The 14,868-nt window shown below is 42.2% G+C and overlaps 2 protein-coding genes across 2 annotated transcripts in view; both read right to left on the reverse strand.

The window, feature by feature from the left end:
* Nucleotides 1–6,355, reverse strand: part of FOXP1 (forkhead box P1) — a 507,364-nt gene extending 501,009 nt beyond the window's left edge. The window contains exon 1 of the mRNA XM_045493547.1: nucleotides 6,259–6,355. The gene's annotated coding sequence lies outside the window, so the exon portion shown is untranslated. The remainder of the gene's footprint in view (nucleotides 1–6,258) is intronic.
* The window catches only part of EIF4E3 (eukaryotic translation initiation factor 4E family member 3), a 225,169-nt gene continuing 216,591 nt past the window's right edge, over nucleotides 6,291–14,868 (reverse strand). The window contains exon 7 of the mRNA XM_045493555.1: nucleotides 6,291–6,388. Coding sequence (XP_045349511.1) covers nucleotides 6,291–6,388 — 98 coding nt within the window. The remainder of the gene's footprint in view (nucleotides 6,389–14,868) is intronic.

The raw sequence follows: 14,868 nt of genomic DNA on the forward strand, positions 1-14,868 counted from the left end.
TAATAGTTGAATGCCTTCCTCCCTGGTACAGCCTGCTTCAGGGTATTGATAAAAACCAAGATTAATATGCAAAAGGAAACTGCAAGGCACTTGCCCTGCACCGGTCAGCACCTGGTACATGTGTGTGCTCCTCCCTTTGAGAAAGAAACTGCACTTGGAGAGTGAGAGTCTGGGTTTCATTCTTACCCCACCACTTCCTTCTAGGTTTGAGCCTCAGTTGATGCACAGGTAACAACAGGGTGAGAATGGTCTCTTTTTTATCTTTTCCAAAGCTAAAGAAAGAAAAAAAAAAAAACTACAAAACTATAATGTTTCACATAGTTAACAACAAAACCAGATGAAAGGTAGAAAAACGAATACTTCACATCACACAATTGTGGCAGACACGTGCCAAAAGCCCAACTGTTACACAACCAGATAACTGCTAAAACTGTGGTGTGTGAGATTTTCTCATTAATATAACAAGCATATAGTGTTTAACCGCTGGATGCCAGATATTAGAGTAAGTACTGGGTAAACAAAGGAAAACCATAAAGACTGGTCAAAAGCCACCGGATTGACGTTATTTTGCTGATACTCATGCCAGTGGTCAATGTATAAGCTTGCCTCTAGGAATTCAGGTGGAGAAACTCTGAGGTCTAATCAGCACTCATCAGAAGGGAGAATGTGATCAATTAGTGATGTCTGTCAAGGACACAGGAAGGGGCAGCGGTAGGGGAAATGTAAGATCCAAAATGTGTCAAGAATGTTCACCACCTTTGATTTAGGCAAGGGTCTGATGCTTTTGTGTAGATGTCATGTGAACAAAAGCCTGCCCAATCCATTAAAAGTTTACTCTATAGTGAATTTGTATGTCCAGAAAAATGTGTGTATAATCCCATAAGGGGCTTAGAGAGGAATGGAAAATCTCTGCAATATAAATGCAGATTACCTTTATTACAAAATTGGATCATATTCTCATTCCTAGACTAATTTCCTATATCATAAAACCTATATTCAATTTTATAAATAGCATACACTAAGAATCATAAATTCAGTTAATGCAGAAATTTAACAGATTTTTTTTTTAATAATAGTGAGAAAAGGCTGTTTTCGAGCAAGGATCTGAAAGGACAGAAAGGACCCTTTCTTTGAAGATATGTTTTTTCCCTCTGACTCTACCTCCTTGGGGACTTAACTAGAGAAGAAATAAATTTCACAGCTAATATATATGAAGTAACATGTTTAACATTATCCAATGAATTTATATCTACCTACACCATATAAATTTATCTCACATAAACTGTCACCTCCAACAGAATTCATTAAAACAATGTTATAGCTTCTGAATTAAATGCAACCTTCTAATTGGAATTTCATCTTACAATAGTAGTGGATTTTCTTTCTTAATTGACAAAGGGAATAATTCATTAGTTTGTCTTACAGTTCTGTCTGAAAAACTGAAAAGTAAATTTGACACAGGTGTTGGCTGGCCACTGCTGTGAAGTACGGAGAGATGGGGGTGGGATGGGGACTGGAGGTTCCTTCATCATCCTCAGAACTCGTCGTGCTGCTCATGGGCAGGGAAAGGATGGACACTCTCGCTCTCACCATCCTGAATGACTACACTACTAATATATTCCATTACCTCCACGTAAATGTCATGTTAATTTCTGAGCTTCATCAAGCCAGACAATGGTTTCCACCTTGGCCCCTAGCCAATTAGCTGTGTGGAAAATATTCAGCCAATTACATTACCTCTATTAGGTTAGCGACTGGAGAGAAAGGCAAAATAAACACCTCGAAAATACTTCGGAGATAAAATGTAAGTTGACACTGTCTTCGCATGCTGGAGCCCAAGTTATACAATCTGATAGGCAGCTGCCAGCACTCATAACTGCTTATTAAATCTAGCCACTCTTTATGTCGTGAGTGAAGATCTGTATTTTTACCAATATTAGGTTCATTGTGTTATGAAAGAGACCAAAATACTTAAGATCATTCGCTCCAGCTTATAAAACATATTATGTAGTTTATTAAATTGCTAAAATTACTTTTCAAACTCAAAATTTCAGGGCCTGGAAGTTTAAACACAACAAAGTGGCTTTGCCCACTGACAGGTTCCAGCACAACGCGGCTCAGAAGGGGAGCCCATCAGACAGCTTTCCTGTCCCAAAACACCTGCCACCTGCCCCCACCTCTTCCTGGAAGCTGCACCACCACCACCACCGCACCCCAAAACCGATGAAAAAAAATACACATTCTTAAGTTTTATACAAAAGCAAGGAACTCCCAGCCAAAACATAGCCCATTCTCAAGTCTTAAGTGAGAAGAATTATTTCCCGTGTTTTTCCTTCATCCAAGTAGCTTATAACTAGGAATGTCATTATGAGAGAGATCAAATAAGTAACTATATGCAAGTAAGGAAAAACAATTGGCGACAAAACAATGTCACCTGGTGCTACATTCTTACATGAGATCCCCCAGCAAAACACAATTTACTACTAGAGAGTGGGCAATGCCAAGGCACAGACTGAATAACAAGCCAGCAATTCACCACCTCTACTCAACTCTTCTCAGGAAAACTCTATGCAAATCCAGACTGTTATTATCACATTTATTAATAACACTGTGGCTAACTGCCTATTAAATATGCAGCAGACTTAGCCACTCTTCACTCGTGGAGTCTCGTGATGTGCATCAGATAGGTATCCATATCAACTTCAGCTTCACGCCAGGGAAACAGGAGCCAACTCATTCCCTGCTGGTGAATGGTGGCATTAAAGAACTACATCACAAAGAGAGACCTCAAGCACTCAGCCTTCCTTTTCTCTATCTTGCACCTAAGGTAATTTATTATGCAGGCATGGTTATCACTGGCATAACATGAGTACACCGCCCCTTTTGTTACCTTAAACATTTGCTGTAATGATCTCTTTGCACAAACCTTTTCTCAGATGGTTTCACTGCCTTGCATGTGAGTAGCAATTTGTTGTTCTGGCTGCCTATGCCTGTGACTGTGACCGTGTTCTACCATGAGGACATTTACCATGAAACACTGCACTCAGAACTGGAGATTATTTCGAGCCTAAAGACTCCAAATTATAAGCAGTTAACAACGAATAATTGGTGCTTCTTTTGGTTACTCAATAAACTGTAATGTCCTAAAAAGCCACAGGACAGTGGATACATTTTTGACAGTGAAAGGACTATCAGATACAGAGTGCCTGCAAAGCCAGGTTACTGCATCACGGAGGAAAAGAATTAGTCTTTTGGCAAACCTTGGAGGTGGGCTTTGACAAAGAATAGAAGGACAGAAAATCGGAACACATGCCCCAGCTCATCAGATTTGAGGTACTTCTATTTTCTACTAAAAACATAGTGAAGGGCAGTTTATTACAATCTGATAAATATAAAGCACTTCCTTAATGAAAAAAAAAACTGGTATTCCATTTTATCAATTCAGAAGAGAGATCATTTTCATTATAGTTCTTCAGAATGATTTTTCAAATAGCAGGCCTCACCCAATGAAATTAATCAATAAAATGAACCCAGTCTTTAATCCATTCATGTGGTTTTGTTTAATTTCATACATCAATTTTATGATACTGAGATTGAGTCACTTTCCCAATACTGACGACAGAGATGACAGGTATTCTCAAACCTGAGTTTGTTACTATTCCAGTGCCTTCAGAATTCCAACCACTTCTATGAATTCTCATGTGTGTATGAGACAGACCCCGGCTTTGGTCTCAACTCTACCTGGATCCTAAAAGATACAATTTTTCATAATGCATGCTATCTGCTCACTAGTCTGCAGACCATCCACAGAAGTCTATCATAGCTATTTAGCAGTGGAAAGCCCTCAGAGGAACTTCATAGGTGAGAAATCAAAGGACTTCCCCAAGACCACCCAGGAAGATGATGGAGGACCTTTATCTGCTCTAAATTCCACGACTCCACTTACCATTTCTCCTCACTGTGGACACCCTTACCTTATGTGTTCCCATTTACAGTTGGCCTTATTTCTTGCCAATTAAAGAAGAAATGTCAGAAAGGTAAAAGACTGTTTTTCCTCAATCTGAAACTCCAGCAGAATACAGTACCAAACTAGCCTACGTCGAAGTGAATTTTAGAGCTCCCAGGCTCTTTGAGGATCACCTGGTCAGTAATAATTGCCTTAGCTACTTCACTAAGGCTTTTTTTTTTTTTAATCGGTGAACTGAGAAGGAGGTCACATTGGTCTCTAACTGTAAAATCTTTTACTATCTGTCCCAAATAACTAAATGTCTAACAATGTCTTAAGGAGACACTTATCAGAGAAATTTTACTCAACTGGCTAGATGTCTCAACCTCTACACCAGAATAAACAAGAAAAAAATCACTGAGGACAAAAATCGTTGAGGACAAAAGGAAGTAGGCTCCAGTTTTGACCAAGCCCAGGGATTTAGACAGCTCAATTAGACTCTAAGGGCTTCCGCTATTCCATCTATAAAATGAGGGCTTTTTGGGGCACCTGGGTGGCTCAGTCAGTTGAACATCTGACTTTGGCTCGGGTCATGATCTCACAGTTCCTGAGTTTGAGCTCCACGTCAGGCTCTGTGCTGACAGCTTGGAGCCTGCAGCCTGCTTTGGATTCTGTGTCTCCCTCTGTCTCTGCCCCTCCCCTCCTCGTACTCTCTCTCTCTCTCTCAAAAATAAATAAACATTAAAAATTAATGTTAAATGAGGGCATTTAAATTGACATCTTCTAAGGCCTTGGTAGCACTGACAAATAGGATGCTCTAACCTATGTGCTTTATTTTAAATGTAGAAAATCAGGGGTACCTGGGTGGCTCAATCAGGTAAGCGTATAACTCTTGATTTAGGTTCAGGTCATGGTCTCATGTTTGTGGAATCGAGCCCCACTTCAGGCTATGCACTGATCATGGGAACTGCTTGGGATTCCCTTTCTCTTTGCCTCTCCCCCCTCTCAAAACTAAATAAATAAACAAGAAAGAAAGAAAGAAAGAAAGAAAGAAAGAAAGAAAGAAAGAAAGAAAGAAAGAAAGAAAGAAGAAAGAAAGAAAGAAAGAAAGAAAGAAAGAAAGAAAGAAGAAAGAAAGAAAGAAAGAAAGAAAGAGGAAGGAAGGAAGGAAGGAAGGAAGGAAGGAAGGAAGGAAGGAAGGAAGGAAAGAAAGAAAGAAAGAAAGAAAGAAAGAAAGAAAGAAAGAAAGAAAGAAAGAAAGAAAAAGAAAGAAAAAGAAAATCACAATAGAGACTAACCTGTCCCATATCAGATAACTATTAGGTCTCCCAAATTCTAATAAAATTCTTTCTCCTTCACTACACTTCCCTCCATTAAAAAGAACCTGTTTCAAACACAGTCACGCTAAGACAAACAAGATGGAGTTTACACCAATGGTTCTTATCACTAAATCACTGAATACAAAACTTGAGATGAGATGGTTCCCCATAAAGGTGACCTCTTCCTATGACAAAGCTACCAGTGAATGATGTCAGAGTTTTTATCCACAACACCTGGCCTCAACCAATTATTTTCTGTGTAAAGGCAAGTCACAATTGTTCCTTCGTTACTATAAAAGAGCCACTGGTTGCTGAGGAACATGGTACAGTCCATCAAATACAGAAAAAACATATAAGAGGAAACGATCATCATGTCTCTTCTGACCTCCCTTAAAAACTACAATTAGTATCTTAGTGAGGTGAACAATGATTGAAAAAAATGCTCATCTTTCTGAATATCTTTGAGAGTCCAGTATCTTTTTTAAGAGCCCTCATCATGTGGAAAGCTTGGGATGAGACCTTCCTAATGAACAAATCAGCCTCAAATTTCCTCTAAAACCCAAGATGAGGTCATTATACTTTTATACCACGGTGGCTCATTTTTTTTGCTGAGTTATGATAGGACCAAAAAAGTAATTATTCTTTTAATTATGCATGTGGTTCATAATTTAGGTAGCCTACCCTTCACAGTATGAACACACACACACACACACACACACACACACACACACACACACACACAAATAAGTTCTCCTGTGTCCTGTTATGACTTTGATAAATCCTCAGATCACTGCAGGGGTTATTCAAGAGGGTTACAGCAGAAAAAAATATCAGAGTTGCTCCCTTCTTTCAAAATGAGAATCTCTCACCCTCAGTATGCAATTGTTATGATGAACTGAGGGCTTCTATCAATTTCCTGCACTGTGTGTGACCCCTGCGGCCACTTTTTTGTCTTGTGAATTTTCACACAAATAATCATAAAAGTTCACTTACCCTTTCGGCCAGCAAGCATCACATCCACCCGTTCATGGTTGGCAGCAAATCAGAGAAGGGCTGGAAGCCTTCACCATTGCCCAAATGTTCCGTCTGGAAACTGGAATTGTCAGCAAAAGGTCCTGGGACACTGCAATACAAAAATATTTTTTACACATAACTAAGATGTAGCTTCTAAAACCACCACTTCCTTAAACTTAAAAACAGCAAGGCAGACATAGAATCTAGAGGTAGGGGAAAACACCTTTAAAATGAGGGTAGATCAATATATCAAATGTGATGTTGTAAAATATGAACCGGAAATACTGTTGTGAAAGATACATTTACCCATTACTTCAACACATACACTGAAATATTTTGTTTATCCTAGATTCGGTGCAAAATATTTTACACATTTTAGCATTACAAAAATATCATGTCCCATTATAGAGTGCTTAGCTAACAATAAGGTGTTTTAACTCAAATATTACATGGATAAGTGTGCCATTTCCTATTAAGTAATTATCTTTCCTAGAGGATGAAAAAACATGAAAATTTAAATAGTGATAATTAAAAAAAAATGTAATGTTTATTTATTTTTGAGAGACAGACAGAGCATGAGTAGGGGAGGGGCAGAGAAAGAGGGAGACACACAATCCAAAGCAGGCTCCAGGCTCTGAGCTGTCAGCACAGAGCCTGATGCGGGGCTCGAACTCATCAACTGTGAGATCGTGACCTGAGCCAAAGTCAGACGCTCAACCGAATGTACCACCTAGCACCCCCGCCCCTCTTTTTTTAAAATTATTTTTAAATAATAATGAACACTTCTCCTCCAAAATAATTTTTTAAATGCACAGGAGTTACTGAAGGAGCAAACTTCTGGGAGGTATCTCCATCAAGACAGAACGTACTATGTAATACACAGGCCTCAAAGTGGAGAAGCCCGAATTCTGAACCTGATATTGTCGCCCGTTGTGTGGCCCCAGGAAAGCCATTTACTATCTCAGGATGCCAGCTTCCTCATGTGCAAAGATCGGGGCAGTAACTGATGCTCCCCAAGTCCCTTCTACTGCTTAGCTTTCTTGTTTTTTTTTTGTTTTGTTTTAATAAGGTATATTTATTCTGAACAAGCTAAGCTATTAGCTTCTCCTTTCAGATTCCTGATTAAAAAGAGTTTTATCACGTATCACTGTTACATCGATCTGCCATCAACACTGAAGATGTGCTACAGGCAGAGAGGGCTTTCTTCGCACATGCACAGAATTCTCACCCTGGCACTAGTGCCCAGCCCTGGTGAGCTGCCACCCTGGGTGGCTGACAGCATCCCCTGGGTGCCCATGGAAGGCTTCCATTTCTCTCCAGGGAGTACAGTTCCAACGACGAGGGAAATCTGCCAAATGTATTACACATGACTGTTTCTCGAACTTTTGCGTGTATAAGCATAACTTGGAGTCACACAGCAAAAAGAGATGGGCTGAGGTTGTTTGCCATCGTTAGGATAAAAACCAAACATCCTTCTGTGGCCTACAAGGCCCTGCAAATTGGTCACTTTCTACTTCTCTGACACCTCCAGCCACCAACCCAATCTTCAGCTACAACACAGGTACAGTGGCCTTCCTTCCACCCCAAGCAAGCTATGTTCTTCCACCTCAGGACTGGAGCCCTTGCTTTTCCATGCTGAATACCATGCCATGAGCCTACTCCTTACACAAATGGCTTTCTCTGGATCACTGGATCTTAGGGGCAAAGGCCGCTGCAAGAAGGCTGTCCTGCCTACCTACATAGGCTAGATCCCCAGCGACTCTCAGTGATATCACTCTATTCGCTTTCACCAGAGCTTCTGTCATAACCTAGAAACTTTTTTCTCATGTATTCGCTTGTTGTCCCCGCTTGAATACGAGCTCCACAAGATAAGGGAGCATCTCTGCTGTATTTATCGCTGTACTTCAAAACTTCAGAAAAACGCCTGGCTCACAGCAGGCATTCAGTGCAGATTTACCAGCTCAACAAATGAATCAACCATCGAAAGAAGTCATTCTTCAGCATCCTACAAAAATATAAGGGCTATGGACCGGAAACTCACTATGTGCTGGATATTGTTTTAAGTGTTTGACAACAATTATTGCATCTACTTCTATTCTTACAACAAAGTTCCCGGTGGACAATGTTATAATCTTAACCCACAGATAAGAAAACTGAGGCAGAGTCTTAGTAACTTGCCCAACATCACACTGTATCAGGGGCTTGACTCTACGAAGTGCACTCACACAAGAACTCTGTATTTTCCAGCCAATACATTAATGCAAACAATTTCAGCGCCTGCCTTGCACTAGACACTCTTCTGACTCAAGCTTGCTGCAAGGTCTTGTAGAGGATCCTTAGCCCTTCTGACCCTGAGCTTCCTGCTTCACACAGGGAAAGCTACCATACCCCACAGAGACCAGGCAGACGAGACAAGAGAGCAAAACAGGCCAGGTGTGTAAGGTACAGGGAGCTATGGGGAAGGTAGCAACCTGGAAGACGAGCAGTTTTTCAGCTAAAAAGGGCAGCTGGTGCACCCCAAAGCCAATTATTGCCACAAAGAAACATAAAGCCCAGGGCTTCAAGAACTTCCACGAGTACAAACAAAGGCAGGAATCATTACCATTTTGTGAAATTTCAGGATTTTTCAAAGATAGTAGCTAATCTTTTAACAGCATGAGAGAAATAAAGAAGAAAGAAAACGAAAGAAAAAGAAGAGAGAAAGAAAAGAGAAAGCAAACAAGAAAGAAAGACGGAAGGGAAGGGAAGGGAAGGGAAGGGAAGGGAAGGGGAGGGGAGGGGAGGGGAGGGGAGGGGAGGGGAGGGGAGGGAAGGGGAGGGGAGGGGAGGGGCAGAGGAGAAGGAAGGAACTTGCAACCCCTATACCAAGTGACTGCTGAGGTCACTCCATGTCAGTGATTCTAGAGAAATTCAGCAGCACAGAGAAGCTGTACAAGCGAACACAAAACAACATAGTAGGTGTCTGGGTAGATAAAGGCTTTCTAGAGGAATTATCTTGAACAAGTTTTAGAAGGAAAAGGAAGGTGAGGTGGGAAAGGCATGCCACAAAACCAAAGTAGCATATTCAGAGGCTTGGAGGTGGGTAGGAGGAGACAAGTCACACTCAAAAGCAGCATGGGGGGGGGGGGGGGGAAGAGTTCATGTAGCTTTCCTCTTCATTCATGCTCAGAAAAGCTGCAGGTTTCCAGCTAAGACACCATGCTCTAAGGGTCTGACGGTTAGTGTTGTCCTGCTTGATTTCCTAAACCATTCAAGTTACCCCGCATATATGAGAATAAAAACCATGTACCACTACGGTTTGTTTGTATACGTTTTAAGAGTCCAAAAGCCCCAGAACTGAATTTCATCTCCACCAAGCTCTATAACTCTAACCAAAATTCTGAACTCCAGAAATTAGAAAGGACAGCCATTGAAATAAAAAAAAAAGTTAAAAATTTAAGCAACAACAACAAAAAAAAAAAAACAGAAGCAAAGGTAGACATCCAAATAAATTACCCAGAAAAGTGCCTAGAGGCAAAAACTGTCTACCTAGAATTATATAGCCAGAAAAAAAATTTCTTTGAAAAATGAGGATAAAATAAAGATCTTTTCAGACAAACAGAAGTTCACTATCTCTCTAGAAGGACATTCACAAAGAGGCATATCATTTAGGCCAAAAGAAAATGATTTCGGAAGAAGGTTCTCTGACTTAGTTAGAAAGAGGGAGCCAAAATAACGAACTTATGAGTCAATGAAAAGGAAATCCGTCAGGGTGACTGGGTGGCTCAGTCCATTAAGGGTCGGACTCTTGATTTTGGCTCAGGTCATGATCTCACGGATTCGTGAGTTTGAGCCCCACACAGGGAGCCTGCTTGGGATTTTTCTCTCTCCCTCTCTCTCTGCCCCCCCTCCCCCCCCCTTACACACACAGACTCTCCCTCTCTTTCTCTCAAAATAAATAAACTTGAAAAAAAAAGTAAGTGCATCAAAATGATGTGCATGTCTCAAAAATAAAAACTTCTTAAAATAAATTCAAAAGTCTGGCAACAGATCACAGGCTCCCTACCCCAGCTCACGTATTTACACGGTGGCGGTATCGATCACCAAGGCCTTGTTCTGCAAACCTGAGTGTGCAACTGGGGCACCAGCTTGAAATGCATACTCCTGCCCCCCCCCCCACCTCCAGTCCAGAGATTCAGGTCCCAGGAATCTACATTTCGACTAGACACCCAGGTAATTCTGATGAAGATGGGTCCCTCCACTCTGAGGGGCATGCAATGCTCTCCACCACTTTAGGGTCAGGAATTCAGCCAGCAGGGGGCTGAGCCCAAGGCTGATAAACCAAAAGGACTTTGTAGCCTTCCTCTTCCATAGGGCCTGGGAGAGAGCACCTTGAGGGGGGTTGGGGGGGGGGGGGCAGCAACCCTGTCTCAACCCTACCAATCAGGAGCTGCAATAAATTAAAAGCCCATTAACTTATTTTAGAGAAAAGCCTAGAAGAGCTGAAACATTAATCGTGCCATATTCAATCTGTTTTCCTAGAGATCTGAAAAACCAGATTGTCATCTTGGGGGTCATCAGAAAGAACAAAGCCTTCTCCCCTTCAATTTCCATATTTAAAATTGCATATATTCTTGCAAGGGCCACCACCCAGACTTTCCAGGTCCCGTGGCCCCTCCACAGTCTGACCGCAGAGAAAGAAGCCTGGGATGCCGTGGGGTCTTGCCTTGTTTTTTTGCTTTTTGTTTTTTTTTCTTTTGTAAGGAACCAAAGCCCAGGGCCTGTGGTTGCAAAACAGCTCCAGGAAAACAGGTAGAGGCAGCCACAAAACAACCGTGATGTTTACTTGTTTTGTTCTCCCCTGTTTATTTTTCCCTGAAGCAATCCTTGCTCAGTACAAAAGTCTGCGGGGAGCTGGAGAGAGCAGCTGTGGTTCCCTGAGGCCAAGACCTAGCAATCAAGTTGTTTACCAAACACTGCCAGGCACCGGGAACACAACAACCGCACAGGCTGTATTTGCATCTGTTTTTCAAAAACAACCTCCAAAAGTCTAGGGCTTGGCCTGGTACTTCCTTGTATGGCTGAGGGCAACTTGAAAATTAAAGGCATGAACTGCACTGGGTATTAGCACCCACGGCCTAAATGCAATGCATTATTCCATTTCTGTGGCATCCTCAGAAACAAGGATGGGAAGTCTGTCCTGGGTTGATACAGACAACACGTTCCCCTCCCTGGCATTTCCAAGCAAGCTAACAGTGGCCATCTTAGCAAATTAGCATTACCTGCCCACCATCTAACACCTGAACACATCCAGCAGTGGTTCTACATCTCGAACAAGCACCGGGATCACCAGGAAGGCTAATAAAACAGAGACTGCTGGGCCCCTCCACCAGAGGGGCTAATTCAAAAGGTCCAGGTTTAGGCCCTGAGAATTTCTAGAAAGCTCCCAAGTGATGCTGGTGCAATTGGTGTAGGCACCACACTTCCAATGCCACCACTCTCAGACGTTAGATACATCCTCGTCATCCTGAACGCCTGGGAAATCGTTGGCCACTTTGACCTCTCCCACGGGTTATCTGAGTGAGTATGGCAGGGTCAAGCTCGAGGAAGTTCACAGAACAAAACACAGTACGTGGTTTTCCATGTGCCTCTCCAGATGCTCTGCCCATCATCCCCCCCACCTCGCTCTGTGCCCTGGAAGGCTGCACCACTAGATACCCCTGTTCTCTGGCTTCCAGCTGGATACAACCAATGGACTTCTCATCTTAGGAGGACAGGGAAGATGGGGCATCCGTTGCCCAGGCTCCCTTCCCTCCAGGGAAATGCAGATTGGCTGAGTCCCTCTATGAAAGGTGACGTCTCCCAGCCCCCTCCATATAGTCTCCACGTTCCCATAACCACTACCTGCCCTTCCCTTGTCCTTCCCAGGCCCAAGGAGAGATAAAAGCCATCTTTTTCCCATGGGGGCCCTGACACAAAACTCAAATTCAACATGCTGTCCATTGGACCTCCTTTGGCTTTGGAATGCTAAATCTGTTATTTTATATGGCCACAGGATATAAGCACGCATGTATGTATGTACACATACGCATGTAAATACAAATATACGTGTATGTATGAAGTATACACATACACAAATGCACACATGAATGTACACACCCACAAATGTATATATTTATAGGCTTTTTAATGCAGCTGTATCAGATTGGTCAAAAGACCTGGGAGCCCCAAGGTCAAGGCCATCTCCTGTGATTTACACGGATGTTCCTTCAGGTCCCATGTGCTACAGGAAGAGTGGGCCCACTCTGTCTCATCGGTTACACAACCTGATGGGAAGGAGAGCATTTGTGAGAGCTTCAATCCTTCTCTAATTTATTAACTTCATTTCTTTTGTTGCAAATGGCACCAAAATAGAAAGGGAACAGAAGTGGGTGGAGCAGGCTCCATCATCAACTCCCGTGAATAACTTTCTGACAATGCTGAACCCAGTTCAAAAAGCACACCGGCTGCAAAAAAAAAAAAAAAAAAGTGTGTGTTGTCAGTTCACAAATAAAATGCCAATCTGCCTCAACTAATAAGGCTTAGAAAAGAAGAATAAATAATACTTCTGCTTTTAAAATAATAATCACCTCAAATGTACCCTAAATAAGCTTCTGTCGGAAGAGCTAAGTTCTAAAGTTCTAGTAAAAATGGTCAACCAAATTTAACCAAGAGTCAACCGCACAAACATTCTTGGCTTCAGCAAGCCCACCTGACTTCACTTCACTTAAATTCTCTAGAGCTAACCACTTTTCTCTTGCTTAACTTTCACTAGCAAGATTTCTTTCAACTCATCAGAGGACTTTTTGATATTTATGCTCAAAAACAAGCTTTTAAGTAAACCCACTAGGTTAATTAGAACGCATGGGGAATATGGTTTCCGTGTAATTACTTTTCTAGTTCACTGAGGCTCTACCAGAAACCTTTTGTGCTTGTTTGTTTATTGATCTTCCTTTACTAAAAATCTTAACATTCTCCTTAAAACCTGGAGTCTTGTCTTCCTGTTGCATTTGTCTGTCCCTTCTCCCTATCTCCTCAATAAGTAACCTAACTTATGTCTAAACCCTGCCATGGAAAATAAGTGATTTAAATGGAACCCCTTCTTACAGAATAAAAAGCACCATTATCCTGCTGCCTTCCAATCATCCCCAAATCCCATTTCTGTATTAAAGAAACTTCACCTTGGCTCCAATGCTCACCTCTTCCCACCACCCTCCATTACCAACATCATGAAAAATCTCAAAACTTTCCTTCTTCCTTCAAGAAGAAGAAAGCCATTCAGTCAACATCCCTTGACTTCCAGCAACCAATTCCCTTTCTTAGAACCAAGTTATTGCCCTGCTAACAGCCCACCTTGCCTATCATCTACCTCCAAGGAAAAAAACCATGGTCTCTCTCCACCATGATTCCTTCAACCTTCCAAACCCTTCTTTCGATGATCACATGAGAGGGAACCACTGTTCCCAGCACAGCCATATGGCTTTCACTTCTGAATATCAAGGACACTCTTCTATAGCGTTTCAGGTATTTTAGTATCTGGTTCACAACTTGTGTCTAGATCCATCCGGTGTGGCCACTTCTATCAACCTCAATAGCCATGAAGACGGTCCTTCCAACAGCCTGGCTAATGCTTACATAAGGCCTGGTACAAATAAGGCAATCAAAAAAAAAAAAAAAAATCTGTTGAATGAGTGAACATACACCTCGTTATCTGAACTTCCTTGCCTTAAAAGATTCCAAGCCCTCCGAGACACAGTACAGCGCAGCAGCTGAAAGCATGAGCTGTGGAAAGGCTGCCTAAGCCCCATTCTAGCTCTGCCACTGACTAGCGCAACTCTGGTCAAGTTGCACCTGAAAATTGGGATAATGTTTGCCCACATTCAGTAAGGGCTCATTAAATGCTAATGAACCACACTACCATTTCCTCTATACTTAAGGGCATGGCCAAAACTTGGATCTTCCCATCCTTCAGAAGTGCTCCACCTCTAAGACCTTGAAATCTGAAATCCACTCACAACCTCCCACTGAGCCACCTCTCAGCAGGTCATTTCTGTTGAACTTGCTCCTGGACTGTACTGAGGCAAGCCACCACTACCTCATCCAGCATCCCCTCTCTCAAGTTCCTCTCTTTTACATCATCTACCACTCACTCTCCATGGTACTCAGTACCCCGAAATGTCCTGCATCACTCAGGATGCCCTTGTCTTTTCTACCAACTTCTTATTCAAGCTATTTGGTTCCTTCGCCAAAATCCACTGGGTGAGGCGGGGCTAGGCGTGATTCATGTTTTATATCCTCAATGCCTATACTATAGTATCTGGGGCAGAAGGTCATTACATGTGGCATTAATCTGAGGCCCTTTCAGGGAGCCAGGAAGACTCCCCATAAGCCAACTTGGCATCCAACCTGTGACAAGTTTCTACTTAAGAATCACAGGAACTCCAGGCTCAATTTCACAAATACCTTCCCCAGCTGGTTCATTTCGATGCCTCAAAATACTAACATTCCATTCCCACTGGCAAATTAGGCTAAGCTAAGTAAGCAGAGCTTGTACAAGGTGGGTATCCCGCT

Source organism: Leopardus geoffroyi, chromosome A2 (assembly GCF_018350155.1).
Source record: "Leopardus geoffroyi isolate Oge1 chromosome A2, O.geoffroyi_Oge1_pat1.0, whole genome shotgun sequence".
NCBI lineage: Eukaryota > Metazoa > Chordata > Mammalia > Carnivora > Felidae > Leopardus > Leopardus geoffroyi.